General features: G+C 46.9%; 1 protein-coding gene across 1 annotated transcript in view; it reads right to left on the bottom strand.

Annotated features, from left to right (window-relative positions):
* The window catches only part of LOC131263360 (homeobox protein araucan-like), a 104109-nt gene that overhangs the window by 35775 nt on the left and 42146 nt on the right, over nt 1-26188 (bottom strand). Inside the window, exon 2 of the mRNA XM_058265547.1 lies at nt 15850-16293. Coding sequence (XP_058121530.1) covers nt 15850-16293 — 444 coding nt within the window. The remainder of the gene's footprint in view (nt 1-15849; nt 16294-26188) is intronic.

The following is a 26188-nucleotide window of genomic DNA, read 5'->3' as shown; positions in this document are numbered from 1 at the left end:
GCCGCATATTTATGGCCCGGGAGAAACTCGTTTGTTTACTTTGCTCCCCCTTCCCTCTCACCATTGCCACTCTCCACCATGCTCCAGGGGCAGTTCATCAGGGCGATATATTGAGTTGTGCCAGTGAGTTGCTCTGGCCGACATTTGTTTGCACATTGCGTTTCTTATCTTGCGCTCGAGGGAGGTAGAGAGAAAGAGAGAGAGAGGGACACAGACTCCTGATGTTTCTGCTTTTTTCCCTCACCGAAACCAGTAGGCATTTTATTTCCTTTTTTATTATTTATCACACATTATTATGATTATTAGCAATACATTTATTTCCCCGCATATTTCTGCCTTCTCACGCCACCACTCTTTTCCTTCTCTTTCCTTCTCTTTCCGCGGGAAACCTTCTCTGAGGCTAGGGGAAAAAAAGGAAAATAATACCGGTAGCCAAGAAGCCAATCCATTTATCAGCGGCCAAACGAATGGTCCCATCTTCGCCAAACGGACAGGCGGGAGGCTGCGCCACTGTCGAGATATAGTTTTCCAAGCCGGTCGTTCGTTTTCCCTCCTTCGCTCCTCAGATTTTGTCGTCGTTTCTTCTCCCCACAGCTCGAGCGAACCTCGGTGGTGGACATATTTAACGTGTTTATGATAAGCAGCCCGGGGATTGATGGAGGTGTCCATTTTAGTTGGCTCCCCCGCCCCATTTCGGGTTGTTGTTGTGAAGTTGTAGCAATGCTTTGTCACCTACCAACGATAGATGAAAGAGGCTGAAGCGTGGTTTTCCGAAGCACGCACACACATTCGGACGCCGTGTGCACCTTGCCGCGAGAACCCTTCTGGCGGCCTTCTGCTAGCACATCGCGATCATAATTAATAAGCTTACATACATCGTTCGAGGCAGGTTTGGTAGGGCGGAAGGTGGGGGGGAAACCGCACGGCAAAGAGAAAAGGTACGCAACGCGAACCAGTCGACCGAACACGGTCAAAAGTGGCATTCCGTCGATAAAAATTAAGTTATTAATTCCAATACCTACATATATGAGTGTGTATAAATTTATTTATTTTCAACTTAACCACCCCACAACTTCGTCCTCTTCCCATCCGACCCGACTCTGTTTCTTCCCCATTTCCCACGCTGCTGCTCCAGTTTGCCAGGGTCGACAACGGTGGACGGCACAGCGCCCTCCTATACACACACACACACACACTTTAGACAGCAACCCATCAACCCGTGGTTGATGGAAAAATTGCTCTTAACGCATCGTGGCCCGATGCGTGGTGCGTTCTTCCCCTTTGTGCCCCGTCAAGCTGTGGCGCATTAATGGGAATTGATGCGTGTGCATGTCCATCGTGCGCCTCGTTCAAACACAACCACTACTAAATACAGTATTCGGTTATTCGGACCGTTTAACCGGGCAGCAGGTGCTAATGAAAGGAAATCGCCATGTACGGCGCACGTCATGCTGCGTCCTCTCCCCCCCCCCCCCCCTCCACCTGGAGGCGCCCCCTTTCCGCCCCAGCGGCCCTGTCTTCCTTTCACAAACCCATCAAACGGATCGCCGTCGGGAACAACTCTATACGCGATCGGCACATCACCGGTTTTTGCCTATTCCGGCGGAACCGTGTTCATAAATAATGTACAACCCGAGTAGTCCTTTATCTGTTCAACCTTTTTTTCTCTCTCTCTCTCTCGCTTTTTTGACCCCGAAGGAAACCGCTTTTCTCTTTAATTTATTAACACCGAAATTTGTAATGCACGACGGCGTCTAATCTAATTCCTGCGGCCGGGGATGAGAACTTCTTTTTTTCGTTTGGGTTTTCACCCATTACCGGACCAAAACTACGCTTCACCGTGTTCAATCGGCAATTGGCAAGTGTGTGTTAACGCTAATTTGAGTGATGAAAATGGGTTTCCCCTCGGTGACGGTGGGAAGAAAGTCGCGCCGCGGAATGGCCCCGGTTAAGACAAGGGAAAACTTTCCTTATCAACATTGTTGCACCGCTCATAATTTGTCGACAGGGTGGTCGAAAAATTCGAGCAATGTTTCTAGTGACCGCCAAAACGTCACCCGGAATAAAGCACAAGAAGAAGCGGCCAGACGGACACGTGAATGGAACAAAGTTGACGATAAAACCAGAGGAAAACATCAACGGGCGACCAGCGGAATGGAGGAAAACTTTGTGCATAAATCAGACGATAAACCATAAAGCCTTCGCCGCTGCGTTGGGCGGCACAAATCCCTTCGAATATTACCACCGTAATCCTACTCTACATTCATTGAATTGCATATTTTAGGAAATAACATCATCACCCCGCCTGCACTAGTTTGATGCAAGAGGTTGCGAGGGAAAAGTATAACGTGTGCGCTTTGAAGCTGCCTTTGGTTCGAGAATTAAATACCTTGTGAATGTGTAAATCCTTTCGAAATACCCTAAAACTGTCTGGGTGAGAACTATTCCAATGTCCAGAAGTAGACATTAAACAAGTACGTATTAAATTTTAAACAAGTTAGAGATTATAAACGATAAATGGTATAATTAAGCTTCAAAATACTCGTTCTAATTTACAATTTTTATCCTTAATGGTGATTTTAAATTAATATTGTAAAAATGTTTTAACCTAAATTAACTCTGATAATTACGCCGTCGCAAAATGGATGAGACGGTTAGATTAAAACTCCGATAAAGAATATTTGCAAATTGAATCGACATTTTCTGTTCCTTCTCTAACGGTGGGAAACGAAGCAAGCGTCCATCTTTGTCGTTCAAAGCGAGGACACAAAATAAAATAGAAAAATGATCGTAGTAAAAACCGGTCAAAACCAACAAACGGCTACCGAACACGCTCACGGTGCACGAAGTAACGGTTAGCCGAGGCTAGGTTGAGGTTAGTCAACGCGAAAAAAGCAGCGAACGCCAGTGGCCAAGGGGATGGATATCCGTTCCCTGGGCCGGGAAGGAGGGGTGGAAGAAAACGGGGGAGCCAAACGAAATCACCTACCCTGAATTATGATGATAGTAACGGAATTTATGTTGTGTTAATGACAATATCAGAGTGACGTTAAATATGCGGCACCGGAGCCTAGGCTTTCGAGCGAGCTCCGCGCGGTCGGTTGAGTGGATTTTACGAGTGTTGGTGATTCATATATTTCTTTTCGTGCTTAACCCTTTCCGCTCGTCGTTGGTTGGACGACGCTACCTGGCAAAGGCATTAGGAGTGCAGAAACTCACCGAAACATACCAACGGCAATAGGGATGGAGTGTTGAAAAGATTAGTTTTACAACTTGATCAAAGAAGTCGACAACTACACCCGGCGGTCGTTTCAAAGGTACTCGACATAGTTTACTCGTACTCGCTGGCCGTTAATTAGAGTCCCCTTTCCCAAAACAAAGTTCCAACCAGGTAGAAGGGGGCTAGGGTTAGGGATCTTTCCGCTTAGTTCAATCGGGATGGGCGGCAAGGTGGAACACAAACAAACCCTACGCTTTGCGCCGTGCGATGGAAAATTTGTCACTCATTTGCAGCTGCTGCCGCCAGCCGCCACCTTGACACGATGGCGGTTTTCTGGCGGCCCGCCCGTCCTTGACTGTTTGATTGATGACCGCTGCATCTGTATCTGTCCGACCGTTCTGGCAACCTGGGACGAGGAAAGCAATAGCTGCCCCGCCTCCCTTACGACCCCCCGTTGGGCGTATGCAAAAATTGTCAACACACTCGGGCTAGGGGGGGAGCCGTTTTTTATCGCTTATCGTAATTACACGTGCACCCGTAGGATAAGGAACGAAAATGAGTTAAAAGCTCTTTGTTGGGCCACGGATGCCGTAAACACACCGTCGGCCGTTGGAGCGAAGACGGCGCGAAATGACGAACAGAACGGAACGAAAGACTACAACCGGACGGCAAGCGACGAACTTGGTGTGCCATTTCGGTCGCGGCGAACGGCCGACGTTAACCGGGCGACCAAATACCGGTAGCATAATGAGTACTTGACGTTAATTAGATTCACCCTTATTTTTGCGCTGAAAAAGTCGGACCGAGTTGTGCCCGACGGCTGAGGATGGCGGTGACCGGGTTCTAATTTTGTGTCGGTGGGTAATAATATGGACAAACTTCAAAGCGAATCCATTTTGCAGCCACGGGAATGGTGGTTCAATTATTGTGTCCCTTTCATTTTTCACCTAAACACATTTTAGGCCTTCCTTGTAGCTTTCCATTAGCAGTCAGGTGTTTTCAATTGTTTTTTTTTAAGATTCAAGTTTAGGTCTAATTTTATAAGTTAAGAGTATTATTCTGTGGTTATTTCTTGCAGCATGTTTGCTCTACAGGAAGTTAATTATAATATACGATATCACGATCTGAGACACAATAAAATGCAATACATTCTTCAATGCAACTTTTTCTTAACAACGCCATCCGAAAGCAGGATCTCTCTTCAGGGTCGATAATTGATCCCTTCGAATTCCGAACAATTCATTGGCGACCGGGAAACCCATCATCACGCGCGACTAACAAACCGAACAATGCCATACCAATTTGTAGGGCTTGTCAAAATAAATAAAGCTAACATAGATGCACCCACGAGCACGTGACCGGGGTATGGCGGTTTCACGATCGTTGCTATGTTCATTTGGTTCAGTGTGTTTATTTTTCCTTCCCTCGCATCCGGATCGCGATCTTCGGTACCGAATGGTTACTTTCCCATTTTTTTTTATTTACGTTATATTGAACGTAACTCTGGACTGAATTCGATGGTTGCTGGCGAGTAAATGCGGCAGTAAATTCTGGCACCAGTCAAAGTGGCAATTTATGGCCTGCAGATTTCACGCATCTCCCGAAAAGATAAATTTAATATGAGTGTCGTAACAAAGCAACGACACTCGCGAGTCAGAGCCCCGTCCTCGTTGGGCTCGTTGGACAGGACGTGTCGCCCTTCGCTTTTGGGGCCACCGAATCAGAGGTACGTATCGGTAAGGTACGTCACCGAACACCGGGCACGGAATCGAACCGGTGGTGCTCGGGTGATTTAAACGGCGTTTTGGAACCGAATCCGATGCAAACGGCAGCGAAAAAAGGGCACACGGACGTCTTCCAATGGACGGAAGCAAATACTACCTCACACACACACACACATATATATATGTACACACGTCGATGCGCAAGAATTGACCCTTCGCTTTATCGCCACTGAAAAATCATCGAACAAAGTCGAACCAACGTCGAGCCGTCAACGAGGTAATTTTTCTTCAAACGATTCTCGTTTCTCGCCTGCTCGCCGAATGGAGTTCGAAAAATCGATGAACGGAAAAGCGGGCGTCTTTTCGGGGCGTCGTGCTGCAGCCCCTTCCATTGACTCACGGCACGGCTTCGCCTTTCGGGCACGTCGAGAGTGTAAATCTCCCCCGGAACGAGTTGACCACTCCATTCATAAATATGCTTCGGAGCAGATTTAGATAGCGACGAAACCTGTAACGGTCCCTCGGCGCACATTTGCCTCAGCAAACGGAGTTTCTTTCATAAACGAAATCGTTCAGCCGAGAAGCAATATAAAAATAACAAGTTTGGTTGAGAGTAACAATTTTGACATTTTTTTTTTAACGTGTTGAGTTGGGATTTAATTAAGGTTGTACAATTTACATAATTTCTGTATTAATGCAATTATCCAATCATCAATTACTCGGTGGAGTTTTTACCACCAAAGGCACCCGAAAACGGATCGGGGGTTTTTCATCATCTATTCTCTCACGATTTAATCCTTTATCCCTTTCGGAAAATATATCCTCACCCGAGCAGCCAGGTTCGATATCGATTGTTTTTGGTAAAAATATTTAAATTTAATTTCTTCTTCTCGGCCCATTCCATCCCCGGCACGGAATGTGACAATTCCGTTTTTTTCAACAGAAACGGCCTCGTGATGTTTCGGAAACCATTTTACCCGAAAAAAAAAAACACCGTCCCATATGCGACCAACTCTTGCCGCTGCTCGTTCAGGTTCTGCACCGCGGGTACGAATAAGAAACGTGCTTCTGGTGGGACATTAGGGATCCCCGGGACCGTTTCGGTTGCATCGGCAGCAGGAGCCACCGCGGGTGAAGATTACAAATACGATTTCTATACATTTTATATTGCCGGATTCACACAATCGGTGTGAACTATCTGAATTGGATCCCGCGCGAAAAGCCTGGACAAGACGAAGCGAAAGAAGAGAAAGAGGAAGAAGACGAAGAAGACGATCCTCCGGGTCGATCGTGAGCCCGCTGTACCCAACACAATGGGACACAGCGGCAAACGTCTAGGAAAAGTGCATCCTCGCGCCGGGATTTGCGGCGAGTTCCGGGAATTTGGCGAATGCGAATGCTTTCAAAGAATGTTATATTTATCCGTTCGAAGGTTCGTTGTCACCTCGGTTTCGGAGCCCTGTCGTAGACGGAGCCTGTCGTTGGGTTCGAAGATTAATTTACATTCCTACCGGCGAACGAAAGTACGAACACGGATCGGTCGACGGAAATGCTTTAGGGTTTGGGGATTTGTTTGTTGTTTTACGTTTGCTTTTGGAGAGAAAAAGGACTTGCGAATGAAGTCAAAGGTACAGTATTTGGGAATTGGTTGCGACGAGGAAATCAGATTTATTCGAGAAGCCTCTGCTCATTATTATTGATCCTAATAACATATCGATGTAATGGGTTGGCAAGGAATTTAAATTGTTCCTCCCAAGAAAGGAACACAATTAGTTAAATATAATCACACTTTTATCTCGGAAATCTTTCCCTCGCAATTAACTCTGGTTGGTATATATTGAATGTTTTATACAAAAAAAATCTTTTGAATACAGTGCAATGTCGCATTTCACGTTATCCAACAGTTTAGCTAGAAAACTAACAACCAGAAAAATAAATAACAAGTACTGTTGGAGAAAATTTGTTCAAAAGAGACAACAAAATCACCCCCCAATCTATCTTTCTAAGTTTCAATTGCTCTGTAGGTCCGTTCGAAATAATTTTATAAGATTATCGTCTTAGATAATAATCCTTTAATCGGCCGCTGGTACTAAAATCATCCAACTTATCTCTTCTAGCATTCCCATTCGTGTGGCAAGCCGGGCGCAGCATTTTAATTACCCTCTCGGAGCGTCTCAGGATCGAACCAACGTCATCTCAATTCTTCATCTCGTGCCCTCCTTTTTTAGGGTAATTTTATTTTCCTACCGACGAAAGGAAAGGATTCGTGGTGGTACGTTTACGCTCGGTTGCGTTCGGAATTGAGATGCAAATTAAGATTAATTTTTATGTGCCTCTCGGTGGAGCCATCGGGAGGATGGGTAGGGCAGGAAGGGGGTCTTATTTTAGGTGCTCGTGCGGTGAAAATTTGTTGTTGTCAGCGCACCTACTTAGCTGATGATATGTTCCGTTCGGTTTCGGTTGTTGTTTGATGGGCTCCCTGTTGAACATTCCGACCGTCCGTTTGGACCACCTCCCACTCGGATTTGGAGCAACATGAAAATTAATTGCTCCACCTAAACGTGGAAAAAAAGTACAAACAGGACGGGAGGACAACTTCTCCAACAAGAAGCTGCTTAACCGTGGTTGGTTGTTTTTTTCCTCCTTTTGTAGCATTAAAGGTAGCCGCATTCAATTTTACTTTTAAGTTTCACCCCGTAAATCGAATCGTAGGTGGACCCCCTTGAGGTTTCCGGTGGGGGGCAGTGCGAGCTGAGGTGATAAAAATTGATCATGTTGTTATGGACTTTTTCCCTCGGTGCAACCCCAAGCTTATTCATGCACAGCAGAGTCCGACGCCGTTCGAGGTTTCGGGGCAACACTTTAATTGGGACCTTTCGTTTCGTTTCCTTGCCGAACTGTTAGGTTCCTGTTTGGGTTTTTTTGGGTTTTGTTTTATTATTTTCCTTCGGCAGGTTTCCTCCAAACCCCATCAAGCTTTGTCTTCCATTTTGGTGGACTTTTTACCGACTTCGAAAAGAACGGACCACCCCGAGAGGGAAAATCCGTCAAAAAAACGGTGCAATCGGAAGCCACTTCACCGGATCCAGCCCATGCTCGATACCTAAACGCTCGTGCTTGTCGGGTGCAAAATTCAACGCCTCCGAAAAGCGGGAGGTCTTCCACCGAGCATCCAGCTGGGTGGCCTTCGGCCCGCCTCCGCCTTCGCCGGAATTGGGAATATTAAAATTTCGAACCATCATTATTACACCTCGTTATAGTGAGCTCCACTCCTTCCCTCGTGGACATACACAGACGCACACACATGCACATGCACCCACCATCAATAAAACCTCTTAATGATTCCTTTTCCAAAGTGTCAACCGGCCGGTCGGAAACGCGCGATGCATCCGAGCTACCCGAGCTCTTTTTGGAAGGTTTTATTTTTCCCGCCACTTATCAACACTTCTCGCGGGACCGTACGGGTTTCCGTCTCTGTTGGCGTGATCGCGAGACGGTTGATCTTTGCCTCCGCGCTCCGTATTCTCCGGGTGTTTGGTAGCTACTTCCTCCTCCGAGCGTCCGGCGGTGGATTTTGGGGTTCTATAAATACTCGATCCACGACTTCTCGATGCCGAAGGTACGTGTGCGCGATCGGCGCGTCCTTTCCGAAACCGGCAAAAAGGTGATGACAGGTTGAGGCTGCCCCGAAAACCCCTGCGTCCGGAAAGAGATCGGAAACGGAATGCAATAAAATTCGAGATACGACAAAGGAAGTGGAGGTGAAGAAGAAGCAGCAGCAAAGAGAAGTAAACCAGAAGGCCGCGTCGGGCGGGACTGGGATGAATTTAAATGAGTCGTCCACTGGGAGGAAATGAGGCGGCGAGCCAAACAAGAAGCGAACCGAATCTTGGCCAACCGACTGAGCAACCCCCAGGTCGATACGAACACACACACACGTATGGAGTCGTCCTCGAGGGAGAAATGTGGAAGGAATTGAGTTCGCCAAAATAAAAAGGTAAAACAAGGATGACCAAGAAGCGGTTCGAACAGGCAATCGGTCTCTTCGATGGAGAAATACGGCGCGGGGTGATGGTCCGGGCCGGGAAGGTCACTTCGATGGCGGCCGGTCGAAAGAAAACGAAAGAAAAAAACCACCGACGGCACACGCGGTACGTAAGTAAATTTGAAATTAGATAAAATGAAACTGTCAATTAATTTTATTCTCAGCAAATAAATTTCGTTCCGATTTTACTTGTCTTTTTCCCTCTCCTTCGCTGTCTCGGCTCGGCATCCTCGAGGATGCTCTCCGTTCGTCGCCGCCACTCGATCGAAGTCTTTCCGTCGTTTCCGGGACTGGGAACCTCTTGGCTAGTGACCCCTTTTTTGGGGCCGTGTGTCTCGCGTCTCGGTCCCTTCGCCAGGGGACGTGCTCGCGTCCCAAAGGTGGTCCCCGGGGCGAATAATTAAGCAAAATTGTTTTGCGTTCTTGTTACGTTGGCTCACTCTCTTAATCTTGTTGTCGTTTTTTTTTTCCTTTCCGCCACCCAGCGGTTGCCCTTTTTACGTGTTCTTTTCCTTCTTGTTACGCTTTCCATTTTCTGATTTTTCCCTTACACTTTCCCTCCCTATCGATCGTTTAGCGATGGTCGCGGAATTTTCTCACCTCGCACCAGTGGTCTCTTTCCGTCTCTTTCTGGTCAGGGGACTCAGATTCGCCCACAACCATTGGCACTAGTACCATTATAAAGTGTCCGGTTAAGACAGCATATACAACGAACGTGCCAGAAGAAACGATCGCACTTGGTGCGTTTGGTGCTTTGTGGGTGTTAAAAATGGCCTTCGAATCGGACTATGTTAGGTTGGACGGGTTAAAGCTGAAGAGGTGGGAGAAGGAGGAGGGGAGAGGTTGGAAAATGGTAGATTAGATCGCGAATCGCAAAAGCCGGATTTGGAACGCGTTTGCGCAAAGACGCGTGTGAGAGCACGCGCGCACCGAAATGGATGAAATCGCAAACGCACAACGGTGCGAAAACTATGCGCCAATGAAAAGTGAATTAAATCACGATCGAAAAACAAGACCCCCAGTTGGTTGGTGGCGGGGAGATAATCGAAATGCCAATTGCATCCGCGCCCGTGGTTGATGAAATTAGTGGACGGAAAGAATGCCGGCGAGGAATTTTCTCATTTCGCAACATTAACTGCAGTTTGCAACCATTCGTATCGGCACTTGGAGCGTGTGTTGCGAGTGTTAAATACATTCATGTTGCTATTTTATAAGCAACTTTGAACCATAGAATGTAACAGCAATGATAATATCGGTAAAAAATATTAAGTAATATTTTTCAAATCCAGCAAACCGTTTCATTCAGTATAGCTTTTATATTTTCTAATTGATTAATTTTTTTTGGGGTGCCCATGGCGTAGCGGTAGCGCGAGGAAACATCACACCACAGGTGTGGGATCGAATCTCGAGTCTGGCACCCTCCGGTATTACGAACGGCTGACCACCGATCTATAATATACCGTCTTTCGGTCACAAAAACTCTCTTCGGAGAGAGGCCTTGTCCCACTAGGGGATGTCGTGCCACATAAAACAAAAAAAAAAAAATTGATTAATTTACTTCATAAAGCTTGCTGATGATAGCTTATTATTCCAAGCAGTATCTATAAGTATCTATAATTTTGTACCATACTCATAAACATAAACTTGTATATAACAAACGAATAAAACATCATTTTTATTTTGCGTATCGTAAATTTTTGAGCTTAGTATTTCGTTCACTAAAATTGCTTTAGTCTTTTGCATGTTTTCGCATCAACAAATTCACACATTTCATTCAAATAGAACAAATTTCCGAATTGCCGTTTTCCGAAATGAATTTTTCTTTTAAGCTCGTGCTTGGTGACAGATTAAATTTATTGAATATCTATATCAAATCAGAGAACAAAGAAGCTCGTTTCTTAAAGCGGAGCACTGTTGAAGGGGTTTAACCGAGACGTACATCAACCGGGGCACTTACTTCGCACGCTGTTTACTTTACACGATTTACAGCCGGTTCCCGGGCGCGTGAAAGCCATTTCGTGAAAGCTTCATCCCGAAACGCACACGATTGCCCGGGTAAACCGTGATGGATCATTCGGCAGTACGCAAATAAAACCGTACCGTCGGTGTCGTGAGTGATGTTTGTGTCAAATCTATTCATTCTGGCCGAACTAAGGACCGACCCTAAGGGCATTACTCACAGGTCGCGCAAGAGTCGGAGTCGGAGAAAAATGTCCCTAAACCAACATACACATAAACACACTTTGGAGGAAGAGAAGAAGTGGCTTCGAAAACGAAGGGAGAAGAAGGTAAGCGAACTTCGGAACGGGTCCCCGGAACCGAGCTGTTCAAACTCTTTCGCATCGATTGATTTCCGCTGTTCGCTGTCAAGATATGTCAAGCGCTCTTCAGGAGGTCTTCAAAAGGCTCCCCCATCCTGCCGCCGTTACCCTCCCCGTTCGTTACATTCTGAATATGCCCCATATGACAGCTAGAGTGTGAGTGTTCGCCCCAACGTGGCGATAGTGGAGATAAGGTTTGCGGTCAAACAAGCAAACGCGAAAAAAAAAAAATATCGAACTGATACGGAATGGCTTCAAAGGGTTTGGTTGGAGATATCGTTTCAGGTCGCCATGATAGCGACTCCAACTGACAGAGAGAGAGAGAGAGAGAAACACAAAAGTGAGACTGGCAGAGAGAAAGAGAGTGTAAGCACTTTGCAAAGGACATAGAAGTCCCTTTCCTTGCTTGATGAAACGCGAGGAGTGGAGAAGAAGAGAGCGGGAGTTTGGGGAAATATCGTCAATCGGTAAATCAAAGCGAACTCCAAACGGGGTCAAAATTGATTGCCTTTTTCTGTATCACAAAGTGAAGGAAGCGAAAGCCAACGGTGGGCAAAGGGGTGTGTGTGTGTGTGTTTACCCGACGAGAGGTTATTATTAAAATGCCCATATCGTACCGGTCGGTGAAAACTCTTTCCAGTTTTCCCCCCGCACGCACCACACCGCGATTTCCTTCCCCTACCCCCTTGTTTTCACCAATTTATCTCATTAGTGACATATTTTCTGACGCAAAGGCAAAAACAGAAAACCACCAAATGACGCAGGTTTGTTGAAAGAACGAACGAATTAGAACGGAAAGGTGTTTATCACATCATCGACCGGAATCGAGGTTATGGAATGTATTCCATTTTCTACGGAAACCAGCCCCCCGGTATCATGTTAGATGCTGATAAGCATCGCACTCTGCCGACGAAAAGCGTGCTTCGTGTTTCGGTGTAATTATAAGCGAGAAACGATAATCACCACTCGAGCCGCTAACGAAACCGGGGCCAGCACCGGGAAACGAAAATAAAATATCATCGCCAAAGGACTCCTTCACGCGAGTGCGTAACGGTATCCATCGTCACCCTTTTCCGGGGGAGGCCATATGACAAAAATTGACGTTATCAGTACGACAAAACCCGCCGTCAACAGCTCCACTGAAAAAGGCTCTCTATTTATGGGAAAGGGAGGGTGAAATAATTAGTTAATAGCTTATCCATCGTCGTACGGCTATTTACTTTGATTTGTCGGTAGGAAAAATCAATTCCACCACCACCAACGGGGCAGCACTACCATCGATCGTCCTCGATTAGCATGATGTCTCCGTCCGTCGCCGGATCTGATAAGTCTTCAAACGGGTCGTGCTCCTATTTCAGGAAACCGATACCATATGTGTTTCTCCTTGATTGAAGATTGACATCAAAAAGGGTCGGGTGTTGGAGCTCGGGAGGGGGCGGAAAAAACAAATCACTCGTCCCGCACATGACATTAAATGGCCACAATTATATGCTCCGTTTGTACGACGTTTCGTTTTGTTGGGAAGTAATCGGAGCCTATTTTTGAAATCTCCTCTAAGGCTAAGTTTCAAGGCTGAACTCATTAGCTTCCTAGGACAAATTTCGGTAAAAAAGTATTCTGAAGTGAATTCTTCAGGGTTCTTAGACAAAATATCCCCCCAAAACATAAAGGTAAGCTGTTGAACTAATGCGATAATGGTTTGTTAAAACGTGGTAAGGTCAGACGGCGAGTTTTCTGTTCCTTGGCGATGACCACACATCGCGTTTGTTTGTTTCAAGTATCATTTGCTCTGTTTTTTTTTTATTCAAAATCTACCTCTAAACTATTTCCCCGCCCACCCGAGGAAGGTCTTTCGGTGTCGTTCGTTTTTGGTTTTCCTCTCCCGAAGTGAAATTCAATACCAATAATCTGCTTACTCCCAAGACGCTCTTCCATTGCGCCTTACCAAGAGTGTCCATTACTTGCGACGAAAAAGAATACTAGACAAAGGAGGGCGCAACAAAGCAACAACAAAGTACATCGGTACACACACACACCAGTCCTGGTATGTTGTTCGAGCGCACGATTGGCCGCACTTAACGACGTTGAGTTCCCGCTGCATTCCCTTTCCCCGCCAGAGAGTGAACAGGAATGTCGAAAATTGTGGCAAATGAACGAATCCCTTTTCTCCAACCGAGATTGTGGGTCCGGGTGGAGGAAGTGGAGAAACATGGACGGTTTTGGTTGCGGTTGCAAATGGACAAAGTTCTTTGCCGACCACCGGAACACACGTCGGCGGAGTTGGGGTTGGACCGGCGCGAAAGCCACTGGCGAAGCCATTTGGGTAATTTCGTATTTATAGCAAAAGGGGTTTAATTTACATCTTGTTATACATTTATTTTAAGTACATGGCATCGGCGACGACGACCACGGCGACGACGACGACGATGGCTGCGAACGATCAAACGCAGGCGATGGCACGGCCCGGCCGATGGTGGTCGGAAGTAGGGCGAACTACTATTATGCTTGCATTTCCTTTCCGTGGAGGAAACCCACGAACGGGCGATGGGATGGAAAAATGTCCCGGGCTCGGGGAACGGGCTGCGAGAGGAGAAACGTCCATGCATTCCGTGAATCCTGCCGGGCGAACGATAACAAAAATGTGTCTGGCCGGGAAATCCCTGAAACCCCCTCCCCGTCGTCGGGATGAAAAGGGAGAACCACCGTTAAGTGTTTGGTCAGTCTGGCTTCCGGGGCGCTTTAAGGCCGTCCTCTTCTAGATCGTTTTTTCCACTAACACTCTACAATGACGGCACATCGCATGCGCACCTACTACTTACACACACACACACAACCACGGACTCGGAACACTCGTAGATTTTGCGGAATCCTTTCTAACGAAGTGCAGCGCCGGTACAACATTTTGCAAATGCACTTCCACACTGTTTCCGCATTACACGAGTAATCCTTTATACTAAGTCGGTTGTAGGACTTTTTTATCGACGTTTCTCCGCACACATACTACTACCATGTTTTTCTGGATCGTGACACGCCGTCAGCGGGAAAACCGTCCATGGGACTAGGTGTTATTGTGTTTTTGTGTGTTGTGCCTTTTTTCTGCGATAAATGTTCCAGGAAAACGTGCAGTTCTGAGAAGTGAAAGATTTGTTTGAACGATGTTTTCTGAGTGACGGAAATTTATTAAAACAGTTTCTGTTCGGAAGAAGTTTTCAAACAACACGTTACTTTTTAGATAAAAAGGAATTAAAATGAACGTGTTGGAATTGGTGACGATTGGAACATTTCAAACAATCAAAAATGCAATCTTTCTCAAACAAGGTGAATTTATCAGATAGCATAACAAACTTCCTGAGCAAAAATCGATTGTCCCAAGTTCTTCAAAGTTCAAATGTTGGGAATTCTTTTAACATATACACAAATTTCGATTATTAGTTGACATGCATGAGACAATTCTTATTTTTATATAGCAAGTATTTAAAGATTTAAAATGAGTATATTGTAAGAGTTTGTTAAAGCATTTAAAACAGAAATTTATCCATATTCCAATAAAGCTCCGTGTTTCTCAAACTTATCAACTCAAAACTTATAAAACTTGAATATTTCATGAAAATGTTTCAAACAAAGTAGCAAAGTGTCAAAAATGTAATAAAGTGGCGCATTTTTTAAAGCCGACAGACCAATTTCTCTTCCTCGTAGGAAACAATTTAAACATCTCTCACTTTCGTTGTCCTGGATCGTGCGTTCCGCAGCATCCTACAACGCGTCCCACAAATCCTTCACAATGCCTTGCGGATACTTCCTCCTCCTCCTCTCCATCTTCCTTCGTCTTTCCCCATAAGACCCCACTCCGGGAGGGGATAATCTCCGCTGGCCATAAACATGCAGTATTTGCTACATTTTCGCAGCCCGCAGTTCGCACTCTCGCATTTCAGCATTATCACCATCTCGGCTTCGGGGAGTCCTTGCGGCCGGGCGAAACAAAACAAAAAAACTGGGGCCCTTTCTCTGCCATGATGGAGCACACACAGCCACACAAACCAGCACCCAAGGATGGTGGACAATTTATAGAGTGTGTTTGTGTGTGGGAAACTGGAATGAAAACAGAAAAACCTTCCTTACCTCCCGAGCGGGAAGCCGGCGAATAATCGAGTGAGTGGTTTCGTGACAGGAATGCGAAATTCAGGGCTCATTAAGTGGCCCGGCATGCCTGACCCGCGGAATTGGCATGGTTTTTTTCGCTCCCGTTTCTGGTTTAAGTTTCTGGTCTTAGCTCGAATGGCGCGGGGTTTGTGATCTCGGTCACTCACTGCCGTGGGATGGGAAATTCTTCTACCGCTAGTTTTTCAAAGGCTTTAGAAAGAAAGTATCGTTTTGTTGGAGGGAGGAAAGGGATTTTACCATTTTTTTGTATCAAAGAAATTTGCAGGAAAAAATTCCTTCTTCAACAAGAAAGTTATATTCTTCATTTTGAAAATTAAAATTCTGAATAATCGAATTTGAAAAATAAATAAAATCGCTAGAAATAAGTGCAAAACTTACCAGTGGGGAGTAGAAGGCGGAACTGTCCACGCCGATGCTCGGGTAGGGGTTCTGCTCCGTCGAGGGGTAGGGCGTCCCGTACACCCCCACGCTTCCGGTGGGAATGCGCGAGTAGCCGGACAGGGCGAGCCGGGCGGAATCGTACTGGCACGAGCAGACCGTCTGCCCGGACACGGGATCCGTCATGATCGGGCGGCCATTCTCGCAGCAGGACGTCGTCGGGCCGCCTCCCCCAACGCCACCACCGCCGCCGCCGCCTCCCCCACCTAGCCCACCGCCACCGAGGGGTGCATTGTTTTGCGAGGTCTGCGAGACGGCACCGGGGCTGAGGGCGCCCGACGGGGCACCCGTGGCCGACCCGCCCGGACTGAGCGAGGGCGCGTTGGTGGCGGAGATCGGCGACTGGGAGCTTGCGGTTGTCGTCTGTCCTCCGCTCACGAGCAGCTGGAAAACGAAACGAAGGAAACGAAGGGTGAGGAAAGACACATTCATCAAATAACCAACCACGAAACCATTGAACTTCCACCTCCCGAACGACCCGAAAACGAACGAACGAAACAACCCAACCACCCGAAAGGTAAAACCAACCGCAGTGGGTTCTGCATTTTAATTAAATTATTATCGATCATCGATCGTCATCTCCAAAACTCGGCGATCAATCGACGATTGGCTTCCCCCAAACGCTCGTGGGAGGGAAGTCCCGCTCGATTCCAGCCGATCGATCGATCATATTCGCATCCATTCATCCGTATTAATCTCTTCACGGAGTGTTAATATGCCGTCAAATATTGTCTCTTTTCTCGTCCACTTCAACACCCCGAGTGGATGGTTCGAAGATTCCGAGAGGAGGTGGTGATGGTGGCGAGGACCCCCGGGGAGGAAACGTCAAGGAAGCTGACCGATGAGCGATGTAACGAGGAATGAAGCGAAGTAAAATTAAAACTCGAAAAAAAAAACTCAGGGGACGAAGGCGAATGCGAGTCGTGTCGCTTCTCGAGTCGGGTAGGAGTGAACATGGCGAACGCAAACAAATTCTGGCCACGTCCAACACAATCTAACCAATCTCTCCCAAATAGATACAGAAACAAAACAACTAAAGATGAAGAAAACGAGCCTCTCCACAAAAAAAAACCACAGGAATAAGATGAAACCACGAGAGGTGAAAAAAAGCGCAACAGGCTTAAATAAATAATGAATCTAATGGTCGGTCATTTTAGCTTTTCTTTGCCCCTTTGTGGCTTTGTGGCGGGTTCGGCGGCGGCGAAGATGGATGTCGATCGGAAACCAAAGGGCAGGAAGCAGCAATAAGCTTGCCCGGGCGGGTTGAAAACCAAACCAAACAAACAAACAAAGGCCGACCTCGGGTGGGAAAAGAAGCCGGGCAAACAAAGGGCAGCCCCAAAAATTCATTTTGACACTTTAACACACACTTCTTGTGTCTCTTTCGTTGGGGTTTTTTTTTACTTTTCTTGTGCATCTAGCACAATTTGATTGTGAACGTGTTAATCACTCCCGGAAAGCCCCGAGGAGGGCGTGGAATTGTGGCGTGCTCAAGGTCCGGTTCGTTATTTATCGTGCCGACGTCATCGTCTTCGGAAAAATCGACCCCCAAAATAGGAGACGCTTAAGAACGGAAATGGCGGCATAAGGTCTATCTTATCCGGCCATCGCGGTTCATTGGGACCCGTTGGGAGGGAATTAGATTAGAACCTTCGCATGCCTTTTATCGACTCACTGGTTCTGTAACGAGGTTGTAAAAAGCGGAGGAAGATTCCCAAATCCCGGGAACGGAAGTGGAGCCCAAACACCACATCTGGTCAAAGTCGATGGCGAAGGCATCGTCGTGGGCGAAAACGGTGAATGCTGGTTAACGGACGGATGATAATTTGGAGCCACAATTCAACCGGTTGAAACTATCGCGAGAAGTTAACGATAGCAGGGCTCACGAAAAAAGGGTGAACCGAAGATGAAAGATGTCACACAGTGGAGACACTTTTAAAAAAGAATAAAACATCAACGACTAGCGAGTAACAGTGGCGTGCGGCCACCAACTCCCCGAAGGGATCAGAAAGGAAAAGAAACCGGACCTCTTCGTCAGCCCACCGCGACAAGTAATGACAGACCAGACACTCCGATCCGAGCCCGAGTCAGGAGAAAACGTTTGAAGCCGTCAAAACGATCCAAAAAAAAACCCTCTCCGAGTCGAGGAAGGCAGACGAAGCAAGCCAAGCAACACCGAACTGATGATGATGATGCGAACCGAAGGAGGAGAAGAAAAGACACCTATCCTCCCGGTCGAAAATAATCAAAAGACGCGTCGCGTCGTCGCACGTCGCGCTCTACAAACGTATCAAATTACCCGATGATAGAATGGCATAGTCAATTTGATTTTAATATTTGTCATATAATATGTTAATTTACAGTTAAATGCGATTATAGGTTTTCTCTCCTCCTCCTCCGTCTGCGGCGCTGGTGTTTTGGTGCTGGAGTTTCGGCAGGACGTTGTTTACGTTCGGATTTCTTTCGGACTTCGAACGTCCACAAGTGTCGTCGGTCTTTTCTGGGGTTTCTGCTTGTCTAGAATCGCTTTGCGTTGACATTCTTCCCCCTATCTTACTCCTTTTTTGTTCTTGCTGTGTGTCTCTCGCCTTCACCTTTTGCACTACACTGCACCATTGCGTGCGGAGGTGACGACAGCCATGACAGACAACGGCCGAGACAACGTGCCAAAACTCAGCCCCGAGCATACGCAAAATGACGCCCACACGGATCGATGGCCTTTCGGTCGGGTCACCTTTTCGGAATCCCAATTTTACTCGCATATATTTAACCCCTTTCGATAGGCAGACGGGCGAAACCCCGAAGCCAACCGTCTAGGACGTGCAAAAGATCGATAAAAATCAATATATTTTAACCTGCCAGTTATGGACCATGCCTTTTGTTTCGTTTTTTTTATTAATTCTGATCGGAAATTTTAATCTTATTCACAAATTTAACGCCAGACAAAGTGAGACCGAGGCATAAATCTTACGGACGGACGGGCGGACGCACACTCGAACTCCAGACAGGGGGCCGACAAAACCGAGAGAGCAGAAGGACTTCAACTAACTAACCTCCTGTTACGGGCGGATATGGTGCCAAAATATTTGGACAAGCATCAACAGGAATTATATCCTCATCCTCAATCTCTCATACCTCCTATCGGTAAGGATCTCAGGTCGGACATGGACGGGGTGGTGATAATGAATCCACCACCTTCAAGAGCTTCATGGTGAATAAACCCCAAAGACAAGGGGTAATTGTGATATCGAGAGGGATTAAGCTGCGTAACCGGAGTACTCTTGCTCGCTCCCTTTCAGTTATACAAGTTCCTGCAAGCTTCCCGCCGAGAGTGACACTTTGCCTTGGAAGGGCTTTAATTAATAAAGTGACTTGAAGGCTCTAGAAAAGGAGCGCCTACACATATGAGAAGGGACCACACCTGCATCACACACACACACACACACACACACACACACACATACTTCCAAAAAAGGGAAAAGAAGTATCGAGATAGATGATCCATCTTTTCGCAATCCTTTCGTGACATAGGATTCTATGTATGGCTTACCTCCAGAACGCCTGGTATTGGTGAAACCGGTGATTTTTACGAAAAGAAATAACGCACCAAAACCTATCGCAAGGTGGTGTTGGTAGCCGCTCATCCAGAGAACAGGAAGAAAAGATCGGATTAAGGGAAGGATAAAGTTTTGCCTACACCCAGGATACGCACCCGAATACGCTCCCGAAGTCAAGTGGGATGGCGAAACGGAGCCAGGGCTGAAAAGGATTTTGTCTAGACAAATTAAGCTACCGGAAGGGGGGTGGACAACAAAAGAAAGCCCCGAAATCCCCCGGGTCTTTGGAGGGGGAGGGGAGGGGCGGGTTAAAACGAGTTAAATGTGAGTGTTCGCAAGCACGCAACGCTGTGCGATGGGGTTTGGAAAATGAGAGAATCATCGGAGCCGGGAACGGTTGCCTGACTGACAACGAACGTCGTCGGCGCGAAGACAACGAGACGTTAGAGAGGCCGAGAACGAAAAGGGAGAGGAGATTGGCATCTTATGCAGCATCGGTTCCGGTAGCATGGTAATTAATCCCGCAACCGACACGCTGGCGAAAACATTGAAACACACTTAGCACGGCACATTCCAACCGGCGAGCCTTTGCGCAATAAGGGCTTTTTGGCATAGGAACCGAAGGGTTTAAAAGGCGAAAAAGAACTTGAAAACCCCAAACGAGCATAAAAATAGCTCACCTCTGTTTCGAACGTGTTCAAACAATAGTGGAACACTTCACGGTCAATAGTGTATATTGACATGTTTATTGTTATAATAAGAAAATGGCACATAATAAAAACATTAACGAACTGATAACTAACCGCTTATCACCATTTCATAGTTCGCCCAATTGGTGTACATTAGTTGACGGTTCTCACTCTTACATCAACTCCTTCTTCATCCACCTACATTGCGAGAGCTCACGCGAATCGCCATCAGAACGGCGCGTTACTTTACAGCTCGCGCAAGGAAAACATTCGTACGCAATCAGTTTGCCACAATTAACCCGCCGTCCCTTCGAGGTGTGGAGGGGTGAAGGGCTAAACAAAATCAACCTACGCCCGATTGATTTGATAATATTTCACTTCCAGCCGTGTTTTCACGCCGATTGTGCTGCGATACGCGGTTCCGTTGCGCATTAGCAGGTTAAGCTGTAAACGGTGTTACCATTTGCTCCACCACATAGGTTTTGCCCCCCGCGATAAGAAACGAACACCCCCGCGTTGGGGTCGAGAGGGGGGTGGGGGGGATCGTAAAAGAAAAGGCTGAAGAAAAATGCCACCTAAAGGTTTTGCATCAATGAAGCCCGCCAGAAGTTTTTCTCGCTCTTCGGTTTTGGATGAGTCTTCGCTGGATTAAGCTTCCAAAGTGTGTTTTAGTATTCTTCGACCTTTCCACCGCCCAAAGCGAGTGGAAACTTCACGGAGAAGCAACGCTAAAATGCTAATCAATTCGCTACGCCTCCAAAGTATATCAAACTCACTGGGCGAAACCGAAACAATTAGCTCGAAATAGATAATTAGAATTTAGTGCAAACGAACGTTTTCTTGGCACAATGGGGAGGGATCGAGATTGACTTTCCCACCCACCATGGAAAGCCATTAAAGGGAGCGGCTTCAGTGAGTTCCCGCTCGAACTGTTCCGAAAGAACAGTTGCAGCTTTGTCGTCCTCCCACATCCAAGGTGGGGCCTTTTTTCCCTCGGTTTTTCTTGCCGCGCAGATTACATTTTCCTCCACTTGTTTCAAGGATGCGCATCCTTGACAGTCCTGTTTTCTTTCCCATCCTTCCCCCCACACCACGCCAAAGTTTGCCTTTGATCGCACTCATTTTAATGATGTCTTAAACAGAATTAATTTGGTGATTTATCTCCGTAGCCGTACATCCCACCACAATTGTTCGTCTTTTTTTTTTTGGGATCTTGTAATGCTGTGCCGTTTCAGAACCACAGAAATCATGTTTCTTGATGGCCGGGCGCAAAGGAAGAGGGAAGAACGGTGGCGGAGGAAATGCGACCACGGAGAATCGCTCTAATCTTTACCCGGTTTATTATGGTAATTTAAGGGGCTTCCAAGGGGGGAGGGCGACTATTGACAGAGCAACAGCTCTCGGAGGAGAACGTAAAATCAACGGTCATAATTTAATGCTCTGTTTGCATACAACCTGCTTGTTGACATGGTTATGTTTCGAGCGTTTGCATTACCTCAAACTCATTTTCTCTTTCTCTCTCTCCGTACCTAATGATCCTACCACATAATAGATCATCGTCCAACCGTCGGCCATCAAATGGTGGCGGTTTGTCTCAGTGTATCCTCTCCCCCCCCCCCCCCCCCCCCCTTTCCCCAACGCCATAAACATGCTTAACGAACCTCTTAGCCACTCGGTTCCATGCCGTGCCGTATCGTATGACCAGTAAGTATCCATTTTATGTATGATTTATGATTTATTACCACCCACAAAACGTTAGGCGGCTAGCGCGCACGCTGAGAAGCTTTTGCAGGAGGAACTATTTAGTGGCCTTTTTAATGCTCCGCCACCGGTGTCCCCATGCCCCATCATCATTATCATTATCATTATCGTTAAAAATCGAAGCATTACACACGAGGTGGGCGATTAAGTCGTCCGCAACTCCATTGTGCGTTCTGTGTCGTAAAGTGGTTTATTGTTCCATCGGGAGGAGGAAGAAGAAAGGGAGAGAGAGAGAGAGAGGGAAGGTTCGCAAATGTATCAAATACTATTCCTCCCACTTTATGACGTTGTGTGTGAAGATGGCTCTATTAATAGAGCCCCTCAACTGGTTTATGATGCGGGTTTGGTTTCATTTTCTTCTGGAGGAAGTATGAAACTTGGTTAATTCGTAGCCCGGTTAGTTCGTTTCATAGCCATTTATCACATAAATTGTGAGGTTTTACTTCCAGCTTTACTTTGTTTATATGTTTTAATAATATTAATCCAACTAATGATATGCATTAAACTATGGAAATTGATCTTTTTCCGAAAACGCTAGAGGCACGAATCGCTTTTCAACCCGTTCGATTATCACTCCCGATTGCAGTACATTATATATTGCGAAAATCACCCTACTTAAAGCGTTGCCTAAAATTTGCATATATTTTTTCTCCCCGATCGGCCACTTTTTTTTATTGTATTGATGTGGTCCTTTACAGCGGGGTAAAAAAAACACGGGACACGTTCAAACCACCAAACGATGAGCTCGGTGAGAAAATCGGGGATGAAATTTTATTAAAGAATGCAAATAACAACAATCGAGCCGTCGAACGGTTGGCAAATGAGGCCGGCCATAAGCATGCCCATAATGGCAATAATCGAACACCAACACAACCACCACCACCAGCTCATCGTGGTCATGCTCCGCCATAATAATGGGTAATATAGGACGATTTTGCATTCTCCTGGCGTGTTGTTGTTATGTTTTCCTCCCGTTTTTTTTTTCTTTTTTTGTTAAACTACCTTAAAATCATCACATTCAATCGCACCGACGCAAAATGGTGCTATTTCGATCGGGCCTGGCTTCCGATTGATTCGTGCATCAAATTATGCTTGCATATCATCTTTTCTGTTTTTGTTTCTTATACGTCTTACGGCTCCCGAATCGAGTCGGAAATCAAATTCGGGTAGCCGAAACGCATCCTCGGGAAAAGTGGAAAAATGTTTTAAATAACAGTAATTTTTGCAGTAACTTTAAGCGGCCCATTTTTTCCCGTACCGTACAATTTACCGCGAGATGCTGATAAAGTGTTAAAATGTACTTGTGATGAACATTTCGTCGTAATATCTGTTTTTGGTGAAGGATAAATCGATAATACACCATCATCAACCGGTACGCATCGCCCGCAGGTCCGCTGGAAAAAGTTGGGTCTGGGCGGCAAAGTTTAATTTTTCTCCGGTTGGCCACACACAAAAAAAAACCTGCCATAATGTATGCACGTGGATATTTAAATGTTTACCGAAACGAGGAACGTTTTTCTTTTCCTACATTATCCCTGCAGGCTACAACGCACACACACATACACAAACACACAGTGTTGCAGCAAAAGTTGCAGTTGCAGTCGCTCGAATCCCTTCCCGACCGGAACCACCACCGGTTGAAAGGCGCCATTCGAGACGCTTTCCTTCAATGTTTCAACCCTGACCGGGGATCGATATGTGGCTCTGGTAGGAATACCAACCCAAAAGGACGAAGCTGGGGGGGGGCCTCCAAGGACGCGCACGCAGGATTGGGGCAGGTGGCGCCCGGTCGTGTGGAGAGGAACGGTGCGTTAGTTCAGGAAACTCTTATCAGCGCAAACGTATCAACCGGTCGTACCGTTCGAGTTTTCCCCGCGGGCATCCTCGGGCCGGAGTGTGTGAGTTTCTTCCAGGTCGAAACATCCAACACAACCTGTTCTTTCTCGCTTCCACTTCGATTTAAAAAAAAAAAGGTTTTTACCAGCCCAGGATCAAGACCGATGTACTTCGGGGCCCCTTTCCCTCCCTGGGGGGGCATCATCCCTGGGAAATGTCGTGGCTACTGCACGTATGATGCGTATCGCGGGCACATTTATATCCATTCTGCTCCAGAATTACGCCCGTTCCGCCCGAAACTGAAACCGTTCTCGACGCGAAAAGATCGAAGCGCGGATTGCAAAAGGAGTATTTCATTTTTTTTCTCGCCGCGCGGAGAAAACCGTGACGAAACATTACCGCCGGACGCTGACGCACCGGAAAATCATGACGACCCATCGGGCCATTGGCGCATCGAAGGAACGGGGGCAGGGAACGGAAAGGGCTCCGATAGCCCGATGACAATGAGCTGAAATTATTATGAGCTACCGAAGAGACCGGGACGTCGCATAAAAGCGATCGCGAAAAAGTCCCGACTCCGAAGCCCTTTAGTTTTTTTTTTTTGCTTTTGCTTATGCCTCCCGTTGGCCTATCTGAATTCGCCTCGGCCGACGTTGACGTCCGTTACCGCGACATTATAAATGTGAGATAAATTTGTTGAGATAAATCGTTTTATTGACAATTTATTGAAATATTTTGATAACATTCAACGATAATGATATCACTGCTTGTGATGTGATGAAAGTTTTACAAGTTTTTACCTCCACACTGCCTCTGCCCTGTTGAGGTTCGCAAAAGGACAGACCTCTCGAGGGCCATTCCCCCCCTCGCACCTCTCTTCCCACCACGTTCGATTAACTCCTTCGCGTTTTGCGAGCTCCGGATACTTTCCCATGGTTCAGCATTCCGGTGTTGAAGTTGGCGTAGAAGGCGCAGACTAGATTCTACTCGCTTCACTCGGGTCTTCGGTGTATGTAAGGAACGCCCGAGGAACCCCCGTTACCTTGGCCCGGTGTCCTGCGATGCGTTATGACGTTTGGACAGGTTTTCGTTCCCCGTTTCCCCGAAAACCTACCCTTGCGGTGCATAACACCGAGGCTGCGCGCGAGGACATGGGAATGATTTATTATTGTCCACCTCGAACGGCCCCAAGAGGAGACAACAACTACAAAAAAACAGGGGAGCGAAAATAAGGAACGCAAAAACAACACGCTCTCGGGGGGCCTTATGACTACCTCGGAGCATATCTCGGTCGCTTGATCTATGCTGCTTGATCGGAACTTCTTTTCCGTCCACTTCTTTTAGCCGATCCGATCTTTTTATTTCCCCCACCTTCGGTCGTTCGATTGCTCCACACCCTCTTTTCCCCTTCTTATCCACACAAAATCCAATCCTTATCTCGACCAGTCGGTGATCCACCGTCCAGCTCTAGACGTCCACCTTCGTTCGTTGATAATGAGACACCGATGAGGGGTCTCAAGCGATCGTAGCCCCGAGAACAATTAAAGGAGATCGCGATCGCGCCGCACTTAAGCATTCCGCCGCTCAGCTGCTGCACAAGTGTTTCAAGGTTGAAGGGATCCCCGCCGTCCTGAGCCGTCAAGACGCTAACTAACCCATCCGTCTGCATCGCCATCGGGGGCTTTCGAAACTGTATGGTCGTAAATATATTAGCATATATTTTTTTTCATTCTTTCTAAATGCTGCACTTTCGAGGATCCTTTTTCCGCGCCGTTTGCGGCCCGCAGGCGCGGTTTGCGCGTTCAGGGAACGCTCGCACTGTCTTTTGCTCGTCCGCGCTTGCGACTCATTTATGGTTCGGTCGAGTTCCATCATTACGATAATAAATTTTGGGTGAATATCGTTATTAACGGATGGCCGTCGGCAAAATTGCAAACAAACCAAGGTGGGGCAGGAGGGGGGCAGGGGGGGGGACAAGAGGATCGGGCAGAATGATCGACCACGATCGACACATCCCGTACGCGTCCGTAGACGCCGCCGTTTATCGCTGAGCGCAACATCAATCTTTTCGATTCCGGCAAAAGGGAAAAGGGTTTCGGCGGAAACTTCGCCTCGGGAACCTCGGACCGAAACCGAAAACTCTGGTTGGCCTTCCGAAAGTTCTCGGTACAAACAAAAGCACGGCCCCCGTGTTCGCACCTCCGCAGTCCGTCCCCGTGTGTGTGTGTGTGTTGGATGAGCGATTGGATTTTCCTTTCGGCCACAAAGTTACCCCACGGTACTTTTGCACCCTAGAGCGACGGGCCAACGGGGGTACGCGGCGGCCCGCAGTCGGTTCCCGGCAGCAGGCCACAATAAATTACATTAATTGAGATATAAATATTATTATCTGGACAAATGGACAATCCATCATGTGCGTGCGGTTTAAACGCGTCA

Source organism: Anopheles coustani, chromosome 2 (genome assembly GCF_943734705.1).
Source record: "Anopheles coustani chromosome 2, idAnoCousDA_361_x.2, whole genome shotgun sequence".
Taxonomy (NCBI): Eukaryota; Metazoa; Arthropoda; class Insecta; order Diptera; family Culicidae; genus Anopheles; species Anopheles coustani.
The sequence above is the reverse complement of the archived record's forward strand: the minus strand, read 5'-3'. Positions and strand labels throughout refer to the sequence as shown.